The sequence below is a fragment of the Hypanus sabinus genome, chromosome 9 (assembly GCF_030144855.1).
Source record: "Hypanus sabinus isolate sHypSab1 chromosome 9, sHypSab1.hap1, whole genome shotgun sequence".
Taxonomy (NCBI): Eukaryota; Metazoa; Chordata; class Chondrichthyes; order Myliobatiformes; family Dasyatidae; genus Hypanus; species Hypanus sabinus.
Genome location: NC_082714.1, coordinates 43,591,051 through 43,613,440, shown reverse-complemented (window position 1 = coordinate 43,613,440; position 22,390 = coordinate 43,591,051). Strand labels below are relative to the sequence as shown.

The following is a 22,390-nucleotide window of genomic DNA, read 5'->3' as shown; positions in this document are numbered from 1 at the left end:
TAGACTGAACAAAATATTCTGCATTTTTCCCTCTCCCCAGCTTCCAGAGCAACCATCTTAGCACCAATATCTCTGATGAGGAATTATCGGGTGAGATTTTATAAGATCAGCCTCTAGAAACTGATAAAGTGGATTCTGTTATTGTTGAAAATGTACAAGTTGGACCAGATTGGCCTAAGAAACTTCAAAACGTTATCCAGACGATCTTTCCCAAGCCTGGGAAAATTACAAATGAATCTTATCTAGAAACAAATGGGAAGACTAACGGGTATGTTATTATTGTAGTGTCTATTACTGTGACTTAGGTGAAGTTCAGACCACATTTTATGAGTAATTAATGCAGAAAACCAGGTGGTTGCAAAGGATTCACAAACTTTTTCTTGCAACTGCGTATTACAGATATTGGGAATAAATAACGCAAAACAAAAAATATAGAAAATGCAGAGAGGGTTAGGCAGCATTTTATCACTTTGGTGGGAAAAAATGAAAACATTATTTCCCTGGTAAATGCAGGTAATTCCACACCTTTTAATTTTTCTGGGGGGGGGGGGGAGGATCATAAAATAAGAATGTTGCCTCCTTACTTACACTGGAGACAAACATAGAGATTATATATCAGAGGCAAAAGAGCAGCACAGTCATGAACAGTATCTGCTTTGCAGAAGTGATGCTGGCTGTCTTGAAGTGAATTAAGGTGGATACGGGCCTAATAAGTTATTTCCTCAGACTTTATGGAAGGTTAGTGCAGAAATTACAGGGGCCCTGGTAAAGATATTTGAAACATCCTTAGCCACAGGTGAGTGAAGGAGGACTGGAGAATAGCTAATATTGCTCCATGGTTTAAGAAAGGCTCTAAGAATAAGCTGGGAAATTACAGGACAGTGAGCCTGATGTCAACATTATGCAAATTATTAAAAGGTACTCAGAAGGTCAAGATGCACGAGGATTTGGATAGACAGGGTTGGTTAGGGATAGTCAACATGGTTTTGTGCGTGGCAGGACACATCTAAACAATCTTAAGTTCCGTTGAGGTAGTTATAAGGAAGGTTAATGAAGGAAAGGTGGTGAACATTGCCTATGGACTTTAGCACTGCCTTTGACAAAATCCTGCATGGGATAATGGCCTGAAGGGTTAAGTTGCTTGACATTCAGAATGAAGGAGTTAATTGGATATCACATTAGCTTAACAGGAAAAGTCAAAGATTGGTAATGGAGTCTTGTCCCTGTCTGCAGACCGTTGCGCTGCGTGGTTTAGGGCTGGGTCCACTACAGTTTTTCATCTTTATGGTTTAGATAATGTGGTAATCTGGATCGGTACATTTGTGGATGACACCAAGAATAGGGGCACAGTGGGCAGCGAGGAAGGTTATAAAAGCTTGCAGCATGATTTTGATCAGCTTGGAAAGTGGGTTAAAGAAAAGGAAGATAGAATTTGTAAGTGTAAGGTTTTACACTTTGGAAGACAAACCAGGGCAAGACAATGAATGTTAGGGCTCTGAGGTGCGTGGTAGAATCAAACAAAGGGACCTGGGAACACAGATCTATAATTCTCTAAAAGTGCTTTTGGCACATTGGCCTACATAAACCAGGGCACTGAGTACATAAGTTGGGAAGTTATATTGAAATTGTTCAATAATTTGGTGAAGTGGAATTGAGTATCGTGCGCAGATTTGGCTACCTACCTCCAAGAAAGATATTAATAATTTGGAAGAGTGCAGAGAAAATTTACATGAATGTTGCCAGGACTTGAGGACCTTAATTGTAGGGAAGGGTTGAATAGTTTAGGATTCTGTTCCTCTGTGCGCAGAATGAGGGGATATCTTATAATCTTATAGTGGTATGCAACATTATTTATATGGATAGGATGAATGCATGCAAGATTTTCTCCTCAGATTATGTGAGACTAGAGTCTAGACTTCCCTTTCTCAATCTGTCTCCATCTCTGGAGACAAATTGTCAACCAATCTGTTTAAACCTACCAATTCCCGAGGTAATATTGACCATATCCTGATCCATTCAACCCCGCCCCCCCCCCCCCCCCCCCGTTAATCTTCCTCCTAGCATTTAGCCCTATAAGCCGGCTAAGTGCTACTGACCAATCACCACCTCCATTCAAGGCCCCAAACAGTCCTTCCAAGTGAGGCAACACCTCACTTGCAATTCTGCTGGGGTCATCGATAGTGTCCAGTGCTCCCCATCTTCTCTGCACTGGTGAGATCCAAGGTAAATCGGGGGACCACCTTGTCAAGCATCTCTGCTCCACCCATCAAAAGCAGAACTTTCTGGTGGATTTTTAATGCCAATTCCCACGTTGGCCCATGGCCTCCTCTTGTGCCAAGACGAGGTCACCCTCAGGGTGATGGAGTGACACCTTATTCCATCTGGGTGGCCTCCAACTTGATGGCAAGAATATCAATTTCTCCGTCCAGTGAAAAAAAAAATATCCCCCCCCCTTCCTTGTTTCCCCAATCTAGCTTTTTACCTCTTCCCACCTGCCTATCACCCTCCCAGTCCTCTCCTCCCACAGTCCATTCTCCTCTCCTATCAGATTCCTTCTTCCCCAGCTCTTTACTTTTCGCGCCCTCCTAACTTCAACTATCACCTGCCAGCTAGCTTCCTTCTCCTCCCACAACCTTTTTATACCGGCATCTACCCCCTTTCCTTTCTAGTCCTCAAGAAGGGCCTCGGCCCAAAAGGTCAACTGTTTGTTTATTTGTATAGACAGTAACTGACCCGCTAAGTTTCTCCTACATTTTGTTTGTGTTTCTTGGAAGTAGAGGTCACAGGTTTAAGGTGAAAGGGGAAATATTTAAGGAGAATCTGAGGACAAACTTCTTCACACAGATGGTGGTGCAAGTGTGGAACAAGCAGCCAGTTCAATTGGTACACATGGGTTCAACTGTAACACTTAAGTGAAGTTTGCATAGGTACATGGATGGGAGGGGGTTAAAGGGATATGCTTATGGTGCAGGTGGATGGGACTAGCCAGAAAATCAGGTCTACGTGGACTAGATGGGCTTAAGGGCATATTTCTGTGCTGTAATACTTGTATGACTCGAATTCTATCTTACACTATCACTGGTTGTATTCTGTCCTTGAGAAACATTCTTAAAGACAAAAATTTAAACATGTTCACTTCATGATTCAAAGATTTAAAAATCCTAGCAGTTAACAGATATACTCACAGGTGTTTCATAAATACTAAGAGTATCTTGTGTCATTCGTGCAAAAAACTTGCCATCATGGCTCCACCTATTGAAGAAGAAACATTTAAATCACTATTTACATGACGCTCTTTACAGTCCAAATTGCCGTCTGCATTACTGAAGGCAGTGCTCAGGTTGGCATCATATGACATTTAAACTTTGTACAGGAGAAAATTCAGCACTACACGAGGAATACTGTCCTGGTAAGTCAAAATGAAGAGGATAATGCTGAGTTTATAATACCATGATAATTGAAAGGGGGTGGGAAGAAATACGATCAAGCTGAGCAATTAAGTATATGGTCTTAGCACAGAAAGGATGTAGGGCATGGGGGGAAGAAGAGCTGGGTTGCACCTTGCACATACATTTTAATTTTTTCTTCAATGGTAAATCAGGGAGCCCTGGTGGGAAAGGAAACACCCAAATACAACATCAAAATCAGCCTGAAGAAAGTTGATATTACATAGAAAACCTACAGCACAATGCTGTGCCGAACATGTACAGGCAGTCCCCGGGTTACGAACAAGTTCCATTCCGAAGTCCGTCTTTAAGTCAGGTCTGTACTTAAGTCAGAACAGGTACATCCAGTATTATTTAACATCAGTTAGTCAAATGTTTGTCTTTAGTATACAGTATATATTTACCTTTCTATGCATATAAAACACATAAGAACACTTCAATACATCTTCAACATAGTAATACAGTAATAATAAAAGTAACTACATATGGTTCCACTGATGTCTTGCATACCGGAAGGGGCATTTGTGAGGTAACATTATGAGGGACTTGATTCTGCTGCTTGGGGCGGGGGGGGGGGGGGTTTACTATTTGAGTCAATTTCTTGAAGTAGGCATCAAGGGAGACTTGTACAGAGCTTTTCTTTTTCTCGTCATAAATAGCCTTGTAGCAGCTGAGGTCCTCAGTAACTGCACAGTGAACTTTGGCGAACCACTCTCTATTAGGATGTTGCTCCTCTAACTTTGCTATCCCTGCTTCAATGAGATGGAAAGCTTCAACTAACTCTTTTGCCACAAACTTTTTCAGTTCTGGAGTTCCTAGGTCCCAGTCTTCTTCTTCCTCAAATGCTCTCATCTGCTGCTCTAGTTCCATAAGGTCTGGCAAATAACCTCCCTCCTCAATAATTTTTTTTAAACGTTTCAGGAAAATCACTCACAGCACTTACATCGGCACTCACTGCTTCACCTTGCACTTTACTTATGTAAATTTGCCTACGCTTTGAAACGACTGAACCAACCCCTACTTGCAACAAGTTCTTCATCACAATCACCTTCACCTGCTGTACGTGCAGCTTTCAATTCATTGAAAAGGTTCCGAGCCTTTTCTTGCAGTAAAGTAAGGCTAATAGGAATATTACGATGATTTTGATCGTCTAACCAAAGTATCAATAGCCTTTCTATTTCAATAATCAAACCACTGCATTGCTTAATAATAATTGTAGTTTTCATCAGGCCAGGGCCTTTCACATGGTCCATTTTCTCACTTCATCCTTTAAAATTGTTCTAACTGTTGACCAACTGTAGCCTAATGCTTTTCCAATGACCGATGGTGTTTCACCTCTTTCCGATTGCTTTATTATTTCCACCTTATTTTCAATCGTGATTGTTTTCCTTTTCTTTGATGCATGAACAGCACTTGCATCGGATTTACACTTCAGAGACATGGTAAATAAGTGAAAAGTTTAAGCCAAATACAAAGTTACACACTCAAAACAGTGTTAAAATGGCGGATAATGTTCTCCTTCCTCGAGCCGACGAACTGCTGAAGCCACGCAATGTTTTCATGAGCATCACACAGTAGTGCGTGCATTCGTTTATTACGAACCATTGTATTTAACTCGAATTTTCAATATAATAGGCTTTATGGCAGGCCGCTTATAAATACGAGTTGCTTGTAAGTCGGACGTTCATAACTTGGGGACTGCCTGTACTTACTTTAGAAATTACCTAGGGTTACCCATAGCCCTCTATTTCTCTAAGCTCCAGGTACCTATCCAAGAGTCTCTTAAAAGACCCTATTGTGTCCGCAGAACTCTAAAGTTATATGTTGGTACAATTAAAAAAGAACTTCCAATAATAATGTCTTAACAAATATGTCTCGAGAGCTACATCAAAAAACTGAAAAGATATTGTGCTCAGTAGATACCTAGATGAAATCTGTTAAGGAGGGAGCTGTATTACATGAGAACAACCTCTGCTGTGCTGCAGAGAACATGTGGCAGCTGCAAAATGGGAGAACGAACAACCAAAAGACCCAACCATTGACCTCAACCACCACTCACTCTTGCTCACACTGCACCAGAATACGCAGATACCGATCAGCCTCTACAACTATGTGAGGAAATACCAGTAGACAACGCCTTAGGAGAACATCATACTTGACTCAAATGATCACACTGTAGCGGTGTGCTACAAGCAGCGCTAAAATTACGACACGGAGTCGGTAACTGCAGTCGAAGGAAAAACTTTATTCGAAAACTTCAGCCTCACTTTTAAGCCTCTGTCAACCGGCCCCCCATGGCGAAGAGGCTCCAAAGCTCTGTGCTCGCAAACCCCCGTAGGCTATCTAATTGTGAGTCGGTTCGCATACGCTAGGAAATGAGCCGCCACATAACCCCCCCCCAGAACCGGCGACACACCCCCCAATGTCCACAGCCTGGGCCAGAACCTGCTTGGGAGGTCGGCCTCTGCGCCGAGGCGCCGGAAACTCGGCCGGTTGCGCCAGGTCCACATGGGCCGGCTTGAGGCGGTCCACCGTGAAAACCTCCTCCTTCCCCCCAACGTCCAGCACGAACGTGGACCCGTTGTTCCGGAGCACCGTAAACGGCCCCTCGTATGGCCGCTGCAGCGGTGGCCGATGCCCGCCCCTTCGTACAAACACAAACTTACAGTTCCGTAGGTCTTTGGGTACGCAGGTCGGGTGCCGCCCATGCTGTGAAGTGGGTATGGGGGCCAGGTTACCGAGCTTCTCGCGAAGTCTGCCCAGGACTGCAGCGGGTTCTTCCTCTTGCCCCCTCGGGGCTGGTAGGAACTCCCCGGGGACGGCCAGGGGCGCGCCGTATACCAACTCGGCCGACGAGGCGTGCAGGTCGTCCTTGGGCGCTGTGCGGATGCCGAGAAGGACCCAGGGAAGCTCGTCCGCCCAGTTGGCTCCTCGCAGGCGGGCCATGAGGGCCGACTTCAGGTGACGGTGGAAACGCTCCACTAGCCCGTTCGACTGTGGGTGGTAGGCAGTGGTGTGGTGCAGCTGAGTCCCCAAAAGGCTGGCCATAGCTGACCACAGGCTGGAGGTGAACTGGGCGCCTCTGTCGGAGGTAATGTGGGCTGGTACACCAAAGCGGGATATCCAGGTGGCGATCAGGGCTCGGGCGCAAGATTCGGAGGTGGTGTCGGTGAGCGGGACCGCCTCTGGCCATCTTGTGAACCGGTCCACGATAGTCAGGAGGTAACGCGCTCCGCGCGACACTGGCAGGGGGCCCACGATATCCACATGAATGTGGTCGAAACGCCGGTGGGCGGGATGGAACTGCTGCGGTGGGGCTTTGGTGTGCCGCTGAACCTTGGCCGTCTGGCAGTGCATGCACGTCCTGGCCCATTCACTGACCTGTTTGCGGAGTCCGTGCCAAACGAACCTGCTGGAAACCATCCGGACAGTTGTCCGGATGGAGGGATGCGCCAAGTTATGAATGGAGTCGAAAACACGTCGCCGCCAGGCTGCGGGGACGACCGGACGGGGCTGGTTGGTGGCGACGTCACAGAGTAGGGTCCTCTCACCTGGGCCCACGGGGAGGTCCTGGAGCTGCAAACCAGAGACTGCAGTCCTGTAACTCGGAATCTCCTCATCTACCTGCTGTGCCTCTGCCAGTGCCTCAAAGTCTACCCCTTGGGAAAGGGCATGAACGGTAGGGCGAGAGAGCGCATCCGCCACGACATTGTCCTTACCCGAGACGTGCCGGACATCCATTGTGTATTCAGAGATGTAGGACAGGTGGCGTTGCTGGTGGGATGACCAGGGGTCGGATGCTTTCGTAAACGCAAAGGTAAGCGGTTTGTGGTCCGTGAACGCGGTGAAGGGCCGACCTTCTAGGAAGTACCTGAAATGCCGGATTGCCAGGTAGAGCGCCAACAGTTCCCGGTCAAAAGCACTGTACTTGAGCTCGGGTGGCCGCAGGTGTTTGCTGAAAAACGCCAGGGGTTGCCAGCGACCTGCGATGAGCTGCTCCAGCACCCCACCGACTGCCGTGTTTGACGCGTCCACTGTGAGGGCGGTAGGGGTGTCCATTCTGGGATGTACTAGCATTGCGGCGTCAGCCAAAGCTTCCTTCGTTTGAACGAAAGCGGCAGCGGACTCCTCGTCCCAGGTAATGTCCTTGCTCGGACCCGACATCAGGGCGAACAAGGGGCGCATGATCCGGGCAGCTGAAGGGAGGAAGCGGCGGTAGAAATTGACCATACCTACGAATTCCTGAAGGCCTTTGACCGTGGTGGGTCGGGGGAAGTGGCGGACCGCATCTACCTTAGCGGGCAGAGGGGTTGCCCCGTCTTTAGTAATCCTGTGGCCCAGGAAGTCAATGGTATCAAGTCCGAACTGGCATTTGGCAGGGTTGATTGTAAGACCGTACTCACTCAGTCGGGCGCAGAGTTGACGGAGGTGGGACAGATGCTCCTGACGACTGCCGCTGGCTATGAGGATGTCATCCAAATAGATGAACGCGAAGTCCAGGTCCCGTCCCACCGCGTCCATTAACCGCTGGAACGTCTGTGCGGCATTCTTCAGGCCGAACGGCATGCGGAGGAACTCGAAGAGGCCAAACGGGGTGATGAGAGCCGTCTTGGGGACGTCGTCAGGATGCATCGGGATTTGATGGTACCCTCGGACAAGGTCGACCTTGGAGAAGATCCGGGCGCCGTGCAGGTTTGCCGCAAAGTCCTGAATGTGCGGCACAGGGTAGCGGTCCGGTGTGGTAGCCTCGTTCAGCCTGCGGTAGTCGCCGCACGGTCTCCAGCCCCCCGTCGCTTTGGGCACCATGTGCAGGGGGGAAGCCCAGGGGCTGTCGGACCGCCGGATGATCCCCAATTCCTCCATTCTCTGGAACTCCTCCTTCGCCAGTCGGAGCTTGTCCGGGGGAAGCCGCCGAGCACGGGCATGGAGGGGTGGTCCCTGTGTCGGGATGTGGTGCTGTACGCCGTGCCTGGGCATGGCTGCTGTGAACTGCGGTGCCAGAACCGATGGGAACTCCGCCAGGACCCTGGTGAAGTTGTTGTCGGACAGCGTGATGGAGCCGAGGTGAGGGGCTGGCAACTGGGCCGCGCCCAGGGAGAACGTCTGAAAGGTCTCGGCGTGTACCAGTCTCTTCCTGGGCAGGTCAACCAGCAGGCTGTGAGCTCGCAAAAAATCCGCACCCAGAAGCGGTTGGGCTACGGCGGCCAGTGTGAAGTCCCACGTGAACTGGCTGGGGCCGAACTGTAGCTGCACCTGACGGGTGCCATAGGTCCTTACTGTGCTGCCATTCACGGCCCTCAGGGGGGGACCCGGTGCCCTGCTGCGAGTGTCGTAACTTGTCGGAGGTAAAACGCTGACCTCAGCCCCAGTATCGACCAAAAAGCGGCGTCCCGACCTGCTATCCCACACATACAGGAGGCTATCCCGATGGCCAGCCGCCGTAGCCATCAGCGGCGGCTGGCCCTGGCGTTTCCCGGGAACTTGCAGGGCGGGCGGCAACGGCGGGCTTCTGCGCCCCACCGCTGGTGGTAGAAGCACCAGTGGTCATTGGGCCGGGGGTTAGTGGGCTCTGCGGCCGGGCCTGGACTGGTTTGCTGCCGGGAGCGTGGCTGGGTGATCTGTGCGATGGACGCCCCGCTCACCTTTTTGGCGTTCCACAGCAAGTCCGCCCGGGCTGCCACCTTCCGGGGGTCACTGAAATCCGCGTCGGACAGCAGCAGGCGTATGTCCTCGGGCAGCTGCTCCAGGAATGCCTGCTCAAACATGAGGCCTGTGTGTCCCTCGGCCAGAGACAACATCTCGTTCATTAAAGCCGATGGAGGTCTGTCGCCCAAGCCATCCAGGTGCAGTAAACGGGCAGCCCGCTCGCGCCGTGAGAGTCCGAAAATCCTGAGGAGCAGGGCTTTGAATTCCGTGTACTTGCCGTCTGCCGGGGGCGACTGTACGAACTCCGCGACCTGGGCAGCTGTGTCCTGGTCGAGGGAGCCCACCACGTAGTAGTAGCGGGTGTCTTCTGAGGTGATCCGGCGAACGTGGAATTGGGCTTCGGCTTGCTGGAACCATAGGTCCGGGCGCTGTGTCCAGAAACCCGGCAGCTTCAACGAAACCACATGAACAGAGGCGGCGTCGGTCATTTCTGGTCCAAAAATCGTTTGGACCGTCGGGGTCACCAATTGTAGCGGTGTGCTACAAGCAGCGCTAAAATTACGACACGGAGTCGGTAACTGCAGTCGAAGGAAAAACTTTATTCGAAAACTTCAGCCTCACTTTTAAGCCTCTGTCAACCGGCCCCCCATGGCGAAGAGGCTCCAAAGCTCTGTGCTCGCAAACCCCCGTAGGCTATCTAATTGTGAGTCGGTTCGCATACGCTAGGAAATGAGCCGCCACAACACTATTACTACTTATACCACAGCCTACATTTTCTGTTCATCCAATCTGAATTGCATGGACCAATATCTTGGTAATCCAACCACACCAGCCAGGGTCTGGAGTCATATACAAACCAGACAGGACAAAGTTGGCAGAGTTCCTTTCATGAAGAACACAAATGCATCAGATAGAAATTCATGACAATCTGGAGTTATGGTCATAAAAGTCAACTTCATAAGCCCAGTTCAATTAAATTGTCTGAATTCCACATTTGCTGCACAGAATTCATGTGTTTTGTGAATGAACAGCTGAGGCCTCTGAGTTTTAAAAAAAAGCTATTATTTTCTTGAAATACAAAACAGGTGACAGGAACAATGCAAGTGTTTAAATGGTGAACATCTACAAAACTTAATAATAACAAAAAGGAAAAAAAAACAAATTTACTTTCTTCAGGTTTAATTACCTTCTGGCACAGAAGCACTCCTGAAATCATACTTACTTGAATATTGGCCAATGGGCTGAGCTTTCACAATGAAACCCTCGCTTCTTATGGCCGGTTAATACATCCCAAATGATAATGGCTTGAGGGTCGTCTTTTGTGTCCATTAGAGGACTAAATGACACCATATACCTGAAGGGTAATTAAAGAAACAAATTGTTAGCATTCAAATACATCCAAGTCACGTTCATTCTTTAGCTCTACTGGCATTAGCATCAGCAGCACTAAAACATTTGCAAAATGGTCAGAAACAAACTTCAATTAATAATAAAATTGCTAAAGTAGGGTAGTTAAAAGGAGTTTGAAAGAAGGAAATTAAATTAAAATATCTAGTTTTCTGTACTAATCTATTTATGAGTTACAAGTTCAGACACAACCAAAATCTGCTGTGGATTTGTTAATACAATCTCAATCCAATTATCATTAAGCACAAACATCAAGCTACCCTTGATTTCTGCAAATGAATCAGATCTCGCTCAGAAATGCCTCGCAAGACAAGCATGGTACTTTCCATACAAAGAGCTTGAATATTTCTTGACAATATGTTTGCTAGGTAGTAACTTAGCTTGGACCAGTAATTGCTTGAGTTGGACTCTGGGTATGAAAAGCATTTCTGATCCTCATTATAGTCAGTCTTATGAGTACATTGCACTCTAACCTCAAACTTCACTAAGACTACAAAAAATTGCACTATATTTATGCCTGCATTTCTATTGCTGAATACTGCACCTCAGCTAGTGAAAGAACTGCATTCCTGAATGGATAGCAAACGTGGCCACATTTCCACATCACAACTGCATCACCATTGCAGGATTAAATTTCAATTCCATATGTCCATACTGCTGTCCCAAAAAAGATTGTTATAATGTAATGTATATTGTTTGACTGCTGAACAAATAGATTATTCATTTTGAAGCACTGCATAAAAGAGAAGTATAGGTAAAATAATAAAATTGAATACATTATTGAAACATAAATATAGGTAATCCAATGCAAAATTTTCATGGATTATTAAAAAACTTAACACACTTCAGTTATAGGATACAACATAGCTAAAACACCGAGCACAAATGTAGAATTACGATTGAGGAAGCTATTAGTCTTCATTTACATAAATACCTTTCACATGGAGAAAAATCAATTAGCTGGACACCTTGGTGGCTGAACCGCTGAATTTGCTTGAACTTCTCCCCACCCCAAAGAGCAATACCACGTTGATGGAATGTTGCTAAGTATGTGCCTTTGGGAGACCAACGAACATATGTTTCTGTCCAGCGCTGTAAACAATAATAAAAGTATTTACAAACCTGAACATCTTATAGCAGATACAACTTGCTCAGCGATTATTCAAAGCAGACACGATAATTAATATTCAAAGTTAAAGCGCGATGCCTGGAAGTGTTTAGGCATCACACACAGATACTGGACAAACTTAGCAGGTCAGGCAGAAGTCAGAATAAGGTATTGGGAGAAAGGGGAAGGAGTACAATCTCGCAGGGGATAGGTGAGACCAGGTAAAGGGGAAGGTGGGTGGGTGGTATAAAACAATAGTCCATTTATCAGTAAGCAAATGAATACAAATTATAACATTTATAACAGGCTCATGAATTAATGGCACACATGAAAATGAATCAGTACAACCCAAGAACCATTATGGAAATGTACTTGCAAAATGACAAACCGAATTAAACATTCCAGGATATTTTTTTATATATAAAAAAAAGTCAACCCCCTACCAACTACCAAAGAAAAAAGCTGATGGATGATAATGGATAATTAGAAAAAAAGCATATTCGCTTAAGAAAAGATAAAAATATACAAAAAAGTCTGCGCACTGTTAAACTTTATAAATTGGAAAAGTAATTTAGGAAAGGTCCCCAGGTATCATAAAAAGATTGTTTTGAATTTAAGACTGAGCAGCGGATCTTTTCTAAATTTAAATAAGACATAATATCACATAGCCATTAAAGATGTGTAGGAGGAGTAGACTCCTTCCATTTAAGCAAGATTGCTCTTCTTGCTAAAAGGGAGGTAAAAACTAAAAAAAAAATCTTTTATTATGTATGACCTATCTTTAAATTTTTGATTACAGAGTGGTATACCTTTATGTGTTATGTTATAACATTTTGATCAATTTTATTACAATATATGAATGTACACAAGTTATGTTGAGATGTATCTATGTGTTGCACTGTAAATCTTGTTTTTTTCTGAATAAAAATATTGTAACTTTTAGAACAGACTACAGTACAAAAGCAGAAAAGGAGGGTATTAGTTTTTATATTAAGGAACAGAATAACTGCAATAGTGATGAAATTTCTCAGTAAGAACATTTACAAAATACAGTTTGGGTAGAAGTAGTTACAGCAAGTGACAGAAAATACTAGCAGTAATTTGTACATGCGCTCCCAAACCACAGAAAACATAATGACTAATCTACAAACCAGGAAACTGGAGGCGCATCTAACAGAAATCCAGTATCATAGAAGCCTTTAATCTACATATAAACAGGTGGAACAAAAATCACCAGTGGTTGTATAGAGAACACTTCATTGGAATGTAAAAGAGATGGTTTCCAACAAAACATTGAGGAACCAAGAGAAGGAGCTTAATACTTTCACTCTAGCATTGTGTAATGAAAAAAAGCTTTAATCTGTTAATTTTGATAATCTATCGATTAAAGAGCTTTTAGCCAACAGTGATCATTACATGTTGCAATTTTATACTAGATTGAAGGTAACTTAAATTCAATCTACATCTATGTCTTAAATCTGAATAATGTAAACTGCCAAGACAAATGACATGAACTGGCTATAAAAACTCCAAAGCAGTAGTTAATATCTCAACAATTAACATCTTACAAATAATATTTTATCCTTCTGTAGGCAAAGAAGAATAGAATAAGTGACCTATCCATGGTTTATGAGTGAAGACAGGATCAATGGAAGATGCATATAATCAAAAAGTAAACCCAAATACAACAATAGGCGAGGTAAAAACAAAAGGTTTCTATCAAGTCAAAAATCAGAATTTGATGGGGTTGCTTTGACTGAGAAAGCAAAAAATACATTGGGGAAAATAAAGCAACAGCAGAGAAATAAAATGGTTTTATGCTTTTTTCCAACAGAAGATGACACACAAAATATTCCAGTAGTAAAAGACTAATGGCTCAGAGTAAACGAGTTCAAGGAAATTAATCTCAGTAACTAATGGGAATAAAGCGCAATAAATCCTTATAACATGTTAACCCATATTCTAGGAATTAGGGAGGTGCTGATAGAGACAGTGAATGTACTGGTTATCATCTTCTGACATTTCAAATTCTACACAAGGAGCTATAAACTGGTGAGAACAACTGTGCTAGGGAATATGCGGAAAATTAAGGAAATGGGAAGGAAACACATCAAAAATAACAATAGAATGGAGCAATAAACTAATCTGCAAGAGATTATAAAACAGATTTAAAAAAAATAAATTCACTGATGTGGCAAAATTTGACCAGAAGGTCTTCAATAGAGAGACACTCAACAAATTATTAAGAATTATAATCCATTATACAAGGATAGTATGTTGGTGTGAACTGGGAAGTGATTAGTGGTTGAAAATAGAAATACTCAGGTTACTCTTAGATTGGGAGGTCACAACCACCAGAATTATTATCATGCCCCAGTTGTTCACAAACTATATTCAATGATTTAAATGAAGGGATCAAGAATAACGCAACATGGCAGATGAAATATAAAGTGGAACCATCATCCACACTAGTAGGAAACAAATTTCTTTAGGTGGTGAAAGACTAAAGGAGATAGACCGGCTGGTTGAGTGGTGTCACAACAACAACCTTGCACTCAATGTCAGCAAGATCAAGAAATTGATTGTGGATTTCAGGCAGGGCAAATCAGTCCCACTAAGGAGCCAGCAGTGGAAAGGTTTAAAAAAGGCTCAAAAAGTAAGCCGGGAAATTATAGGCCTGTAAGTTTGACATCGATAGTAGATAAATTATTGGAAGGAATACTAAGAGATAGGACCTACAAGTATTTGGATAGACAGGAACTTATTAGAAACAGTCAGCATGGCTTTGTGCATGGTAGGTCATGTTTAACCAATCTATTAAGAGTTTTTTGAGGAAGTTACCAGGAAAGGTCCCAAATGGGAGGTTAGTTAGGAAGATTCAGTCACTAGGTATACATGGAGAGGTAATAAATTGGATTAGACATTGGCTCAATGGGAGAGGCCAGAGAGTGGTAGTGGGGGATTGCTTCTCTGAGTGGAGGCCTGTGACAAGTGGTGTGCCACAGGGATCAGTGCTGGGTCCATTGTTATTTGTCATCTATATCAATGATCTGGCTGATAATGTAGCAAATTGGATCAGCAAATTTGCTGATGATACAAAGATTGGAGGTGTAGCGGAGGAAGGTTTTCAAAGCTTGCAGAGGGATTTGGACCAGTTGAGGAATGGGCAGAAAAATGGCAGATGGACTTTAATAGGGACAAGTGTGAGATATTGCACTTCGGAAGGTCAAACAAAGGTAGAACGTACAAGGTAAATGGTAGGACACTGAGGAGTGCAGTAGAACAGAGGGATCTGGGAGTACAGATACATAATTCCCTAAAAGTGGTGTCATTAGTAGACAGGGTTGTAAAGAGAGCTTTTGGTACATTGGCCTTTATAAATTATTCAGTGTAAGAGTTGGAAATGTTTTGGTGAGGTTATATAAGGCATTGGTGAGGCCGAATTTGGAGTATTGTGTGCAGTTTTGGTCACCTAACTACAGGAAGGATATTAATAAGGTTGAAAGAGTGCAGAGAAAGTTTACAAGGATGTTGCTGCGACTTAAGAAACTGAGTTACAGAGAAAGGTGGAATAGTTTAGGACTTTATTCCCTGAAGCGTAGGAGAATGAGGCGTGATTTGATAGAGGTGTATAAAATTATGATGGATATAGATAGAGTGAATGCAAGCAGGCTTTTTCCACTGAGGCCAGGGGAGAAAAAAAACAGAGGTCATGGTTAAGGGTGAAGGGAGAAAGTTTAAAGATAACATTACGGGGGGGGGGGGGGCTTCTTCACGCAGAGAGTGGTGGGAGTGTGGAATGAGCTGTCAGATGAAGTGGTGAATGCGGGCTCACTTCTGACATTTAAGAAAAACTTGGGACAGGTATATGGATGAGAGAGGTTTGGAGGGATATGGCCCAGGTGCAGGTCAGTGGGACTAGGCCAGGCATGGGCAAACTACGGCCCACGGGCCATATGCGGCCCGTTAAGCTTTTTAATCCGGCCCGCAGAACTTGATGAAATTATATTAATAAACCTTGTTAACGTTTTTTCCCCGCAATTCTGGCGCTTTCCCAATAGATGACGCACTCTATATACATTTGTGGCGACCCATTTCCTAGCACATCCGAACCGGCTCACAATTAGCCAGCGTTCCGGCTAAGGGAGATAGCCTGCGGGGATTTGCGAGTACAGAGCTTTGGAGCCTCTGTGCCACAGGGGGCAGGTTGAGGGAGGCTGAAAAGTGAGGCTGGGGATTTCGAATAAAGTTTTTTTCTTCGACTGCAGTTACCGACTCCGTGTCGTAATTTTAGCGCTGCACATTGACCTTTGTTGAGGTGCAGCGTATTACTCCACATTTGCGCTTTACTCTTTCGGCTCGACCTATTTGTGTGAACAGGTGTTCAGCGTCATGAACATCAACAAAGCCAGCCACAGATCCAAGTTAACTGACCAACACCTCAGATCCATCCTGAGAATCGCCACAACAAAACTAAATCCAGACTTTGATGCGCTGGCTAAAAAGGGAGACCAACAACACTGTTCCCACTGAAATTAAAAATAAGTTTCTTCGTTGTGTTATGTAAAAAATGCACTTGAAAATATTTTTTTCAATAAGCCTTACATGTTACATGCCATTTCTGTTAAGTGATGGACATGAGCAGTGCGCAGGTGCACATACGTTCTCAAAATAAAAAATGCGCTCCAGATCAAATAACGCGCTCCGCATACTGGCATACTGTTCTGTCCTTGTGCTGGTCGTTGTTGAGTTTTGGCACAGGGGACAATTGAATAAGAAGGAGCAGGACAAGTAGACCTGCATCTCCTACCGTTTTTGAAATAAAGACAGGCAGGAGGAGAGTGATGATGATAATATCTTGAAGGATAACAGAATTTTCAGTGCTTTAAAATAATAACTGTTACTATTAAAAAAAGCTGCATTTTATTCATTTAATTTTCAGTGTTTTAAAAGTCATTTCAATAAATAGCTAAATACCATGGGACTTCAAAGACAGATATTTTGTTGTAATGCATTTGTTCATTTTCAATTGAAATTAAAGCACATATTTTCTACATATCCCATGATATTTTATTTTCTCTTATGAGGTGTATTACCAAAACACTCCGTCCATCTGCTCCTGGTCCGGCCCCGCTGTCAAATTTTAGAACCCTTTGTGGCCCACAAGTCAAAAAGTTTGCCCACCCCTGGATTAGGCAGAAAAGTGGTTCAGCACAGCCAAGAAGGGCCAAAAGGCCTGCTTCTGTGCTGTAATGTTCTACGATTCTATGGTAAAAATCTTCTATTCAATTTTATATACAGTCCAGGCAAGACTTCACCTGAAGACTAAACAATTCCATTCTCCTTGGTAAGGAAAAATACTTCTGCAGTTGAGAGGGCATTGAACATTCACTAGGTTTATTCCGAGGATGATCGAGGAAAGATGAAGCAAATAGGCCCCATAATGCAGTTCAGAAGAATGAGTCATCATCTCATTGAAACATACAAATTCACAGAAATCCAAGCAGGATTCATGCAGAGTTAGCACTATCCTAGCTGGAGAAAATACAATCCCCAAGTCAAGTCACAAATCATGTAGTAAGCCAGTCAAAACAAAGAGGAAAACTATCGGCATCAAGCAGATAGTGAGTTTTTGTAATTCTCTACATAAGGTTGTGGTAGCTCATTCCCAAAGCATATTCAACAGAGAGAATTTAAGATATTAATGTATAGGGTCAAAGTGACCCAAATGTAAAACATCAACCATGTCTGAGCAGGAACAAGAGGCTGAATGGTCTACATCTATACCTCTTGATGTTCTTAGCTTAGTGGATTTAACATAGAAATTTCACGGTACACAGTACTCTAAGCAAGGTGGTGTCTGTTACTGGCCACAAGGTACTCCATACAACAGTCGAACACAAGGACAGAACCTACGGCCCCATGATTATGCCAACCACAATGACAACCTAAGCTAACCCCAAGTGGTCTATATCCCTCAACCCTCTATCTGTCTATGTGCCTGTCTAAACACTTTTAAATATTGCTTTCATATTTGCCTCCACCACTTCCCCCGGCAACATGTTCCAGGCACATCCCACCTGCCCCACACATCTCCCTTAAAGTTTCTCTCTCTCACCTTAAAGCTATGGCTTCTAGTACATGATACTTCTTCAATGGGAAATGTTTGACCATCTACCCCATCTATGCCTCTCATAATCTTAAAGACTTCTACTATATTTCCTAGTCTAACTTCTTCTTATAGCTAATACTTATTAATCCTGGCATCTTAATGAACTTACTCTGCACCTATGTTCCCTCTAAGCTGTGCGCATACACACACATTTTTCAACCAGCGCACAAAGGGAATTAATGTGAGCACAAAAGGTTAGTTACCTAAAATAATGAAGTAATTAATTATACTTTTTGAAAATAATCTTTTAGCTAAATGTTTCTGTTAACTAGTTAACAGAATATGTATTTTGTTATTCTGTGCAGTTTTATGTCAAATATTTTGTAAACTGACAAAAACTGTGCCATGTGTGCATTCAGTGCACACATACTTTTGTCACAGGAAAAAAATTTGCACAACATAAGATTTCTCCGCATACCGACTGCTAAAAGTTAGATGAAACATTGCTCTGCACCCTCTTCAAAGATTCCATATCCTTCCCCCAATGTGGCGTCTAGAACTACATATAGTACCTCAAATGGGACTTAAAAGTTTTAACACTACAATATGATTCCTTGACTTTTATACTTAGCACCCAAACTGACAGTGGCAAGCATGCTATTAGATGTCTTTGCCACACTATTTATCCATGTTTCCTTTTCCAGGGAGCTACAGCTTGCACCCAAAGTTTGTTTTGTATATGATCGCTCAAGTCCTGCTATTTACTATATACTTTCCTTGTGCATTTGATCTCTCAAAGTGTAACACCTCACACTTGTCAGGATTAGACTCCATATACCACTTCTTTGACCGTATCTCCAGCTGGTTTATAATCTTTGATGGAGTTTCGCACAGTAAGGAAGGATGTCAATTTCTTTAACCTTTGAACTTAACTAAAATCAGCCCACCTACATTTATATGTAGTTACATAAAACAGATGTCCCAGTATTGGTGGCTGCAGAACTCCACTGCTTAGACAAAAGAATTAAGATTCCCTTTGCTATCAATCCATTTTACTTTACTATACAAGCAAAAAAAACCACAAACTTGTTAACTTGGTACAATTATTTTGTTTTACATATTTAGTTCTCTCAAAATTCCCCTGCAATTCAATATTGATATTCAAATGATACTCACTGCACGCTCTTCAATAATGACGGGTTCTTTTATATCATTCCACAAGATAGCTGTTCTGTCTCCAGATTCATAGATAATACTGCATTGGTCTCTGCAGTCTGGATCCTCTATCCAGTATCGAAGATTCCCCTGTATAACATACAACATAAGGCTAACTTTTAATGGTTAGATGTAAAAGTGTCCACTTTTAAACGGCAGAATTGAAAATAGAACTTTCCCCTTATTGTAGTTGCACTGTTTATAATGGACATGTTTAATTTGTTAATGCAATTCAGTGATTTAAAAAGTGAAAACAGTTGTTTGGACTTTGCAAACTAGCCATTGCTGTTTATTATCTTTTAAATGACACTGTGGTAACCAACATTTGTGATATTAAAATCATCAGTACTATTTGCCCAATACAGATAGCTGCCAAGATATTATAATTACTTCTGAAATAGGGATAAAGCTTTCAAAAGGATCTGCTGTTGCTTGGTTCAGGTTTCATTTTCATGTTGAATCTAAATCCCTTTACACTGCTCAATAGAACATCGAAAACCTACAGTATAATAACAGGCCCTTCAGCTCACAATGCTGTGCCGAGCATGTACTTACTTTAGAAATTACCTAGAGATACCCATAGCCCTCTATTTTTCTAGACTCCATGTACCTATCCAAGAGTCCCTTAAAAGCCTCTATTGTATCCACAGATCTCTAAAGTTATATGTTGGTGCAATTTAAAAAGAGCTTCCATTCATAATACCTTAACAAATACATCTCTGTATTGTTGATTTAAAATACCACAAATACTCACAAAATCTTTGAAAGGCTGTTTCTCTGGAATTTCCCAATCATCACTAATATCCATGTATCTGATAAGAAAATACATATTGAATGTAGCTGTAAGGAAGTTCTGTCAATGAATGCTTCAGCAACAAGCAGGTTCTTGGCATTTAAATAAATTAAGCAAATTCAATAAATTTAATTCACAAATGATCAATGCCCATAGTCCCACTTAATACCCCTAACCTCAGTCCATTTGTTTCTTAATAGCCCTCAATGTGAACCATTAAAATTGTGAATTTAAAATGTGAAATTAAAATTTCTGCTTCCTCCTACCCCCAAATAGAAATAGTCCACACTCACTTATCAAAGTCTGTGAAGAGATTGACACGAAAGGTATGCTGTTTGTCTAACTTGTATCCATCTGCATTTTTTACAGCATCCACAGCAAAAGCTGGCGAACTGTATTCCAAGAAAATGTACCTGGAAACAAAAGTGTTGCCTCAATGTTTACTGGCTACACACCAAACCTTTTAAACACTTAGTACCCGTTACAGAGAATGGATTGTCAAGTCATATCATACAAAAACTGAAGCGCAAACTTCAGATCAGACTCAAAAATAGCTACACAATGTTTAGAATTCAGTCTCTTTTATCTGAGCACAGGAAAAAGTCATATTTCTAAGGTGAAGTATAATGGCTTCCTGCACAGCATTTTTGTTTTGCATCATATTGCTGCAGAACAACAAATTTCACAACATACACAAGTAGTAATAAATCTGATTCCAACATCATTACTTCCATTAAGCTTTGTGTTGAAATATTTTCAGGAAGGTTCCTTTTGTACTTCTCCTACATTTTGACTAATTTAGAATTTCAGAAAAATTCCTCTGTTCTACAATTGCACACAATTTAAATTCTACTTAAAATTTATTTTCAAATTTCACTGCAGTTTTACAATCTATTATCTACATAAATCACTTCCAGTATTATAGTCCCGAGATATTTGCACTCCAATTATAGCCTCTTACATGTTCTTGACTTATATTGCTTTTTGCCGATGACATGACATTGGCTGCAATCCAAACTCAAAATCTCTTTCTAAACCTCTGCACTACTTTCTTTCTTTAAAAAGGTCACAAAATTTAAAGCAATTCCTCCAACTTGTCTCCAAGGCTCCTGTCAAATTCAGTTTCTTAACATTAGAGCTTAGGACAATTCTAATAAAAAGGCCTTCTAATAGTGCAGGAAAATACTTGAACAAAAACTCCTACTTTATCAATTAAAGAAAACAATTCCAAAAATAAATTCAAAAAAATCTTGCAAATGATCAGCAGGACAGCCTCCAGCATCAGCTCAGATTTCCTGCTGTTCCAACCTTATAGATAAGAATGCCTTGGAGTTCAAGAATGAGGCTAGATGGTGGCAGGACCTCAATCAAATAAGATGACATAGGCAGGGCAGTATAAACTCCTTCCTAGAAACTCCCCTTTCTTCTGTGAAAGCTCATAAGATTTTCCAACATTTCTGGATATAGAAACAGAAAACCTACAGCACAATACAGGCCCTTTGGCCCACAAAGTTCTGCCAAACATGTCCCTACCGTAGAAATTACTAGAGTTACTCATAGCTCTCTATTTTACTAAGCTCCATGTACTTGTCCAAAAGTCTCTTAAAAGACCCTTTCATATCCTCCTCCACCACTGTTGTCGGCAGACCATTCCACACTCACCCACTCTCTGAGTAAAAAACTTACCCCTGACATATCCTCTGTACCTACTCCCAAGCACTATCCACATGATCACTGACTATCCACATGATCAATGCCTCTCATCATCTTATACTCCTCTATCAGATCACTTCTCATCCTCCATTGCTCCAACAAGAAAAGGCCGAGTTCACTCAACCTGTTTTCATAAGGCATGCTCCCCAATCCAAGAAACATCCTTGTAAATCTCTTCTGCACTCTTACACATCCTTCCTGTAGTGAGGCGACCAGAACTGAGCACAGTACTCCAAGTGGGGTCTGACTAGGGTCCTATATAGCTGCAACATTACCTCTCGGCTCCTAAATTCAATTCCACGATTGATGAAGGCCAATACAGCATATGCCTTCTTAACCACAGTCAACCTGAACAGCAGCTTTGAGTGTCCTATGGACTCAGATCCCAAGATCCCTCTGATCCTTCACACTGACAAGAGTCACTATATTCTGCCATCATACTTGACCTATCAAAATGAACCACTTCACACTTATCTGGGTTGAACTCCATCTGCCACTTCTCAGCCCAATTTTGCATCCTATCAATGCCAACCTCTGACAGCCCTCCACGCTATCCACAATACCCCCAACCATTATATTCAAAGCATACATGCAATTAATAAAAAGATTTCAAAAATATAATACAGGAAATTTAAAAAAATATTCAGTGAACATAACACAAAAAAAAACTTGTTTCATTTTTAATTCCCACAGCCATACATCGGTCACTAAAATGAAAGGGCATATTGATCCAGGGCCCAGTCTAGCCAACACTAGTTATTGAGTACTACAGCCCATCTAGTCCATGCCGACCTGATCTGCCTGGTCCCATACCTGTCTAAACCATTCATGCACCCATTCAAACTTCTCTTAAACGTTACAATTTAACCTGCATCCACCACTTGCACTGGTAGCTCTTTCTACACTTCCACCACTATATGAGTGAAGAAGTTTCCCCACAGATTCCCCTT

The 22,390-nt window shown here is 42.8% G+C and overlaps 1 protein-coding gene across 1 annotated transcript in view; it reads right to left on the bottom strand.

Moving 5' to 3' along the window:
- eif3ba (eukaryotic translation initiation factor 3, subunit Ba) overlaps nucleotides 1-22,390 on the bottom strand; it is a 56,594-nt gene that overhangs the window by 21,715 nt on the left and 12,489 nt on the right. The window contains exons 3-8 of the mRNA XM_059979575.1: nucleotides 20,021-20,140; nucleotides 19,689-19,746; nucleotides 18,896-19,024; nucleotides 11,434-11,591; nucleotides 10,315-10,446; nucleotides 3,186-3,252 (exon numbers count right to left, since the gene is read on the bottom strand). Of these exons, the coding sequence (XP_059835558.1) occupies nucleotides 3,186-3,252; nucleotides 10,315-10,446; nucleotides 11,434-11,591; nucleotides 18,896-19,024; nucleotides 19,689-19,746; nucleotides 20,021-20,140 (664 nt within the window). The remainder of the gene's footprint in view (nucleotides 1-3,185; nucleotides 3,253-10,314; nucleotides 10,447-11,433; nucleotides 11,592-18,895; nucleotides 19,025-19,688; nucleotides 19,747-20,020; nucleotides 20,141-22,390) is intronic.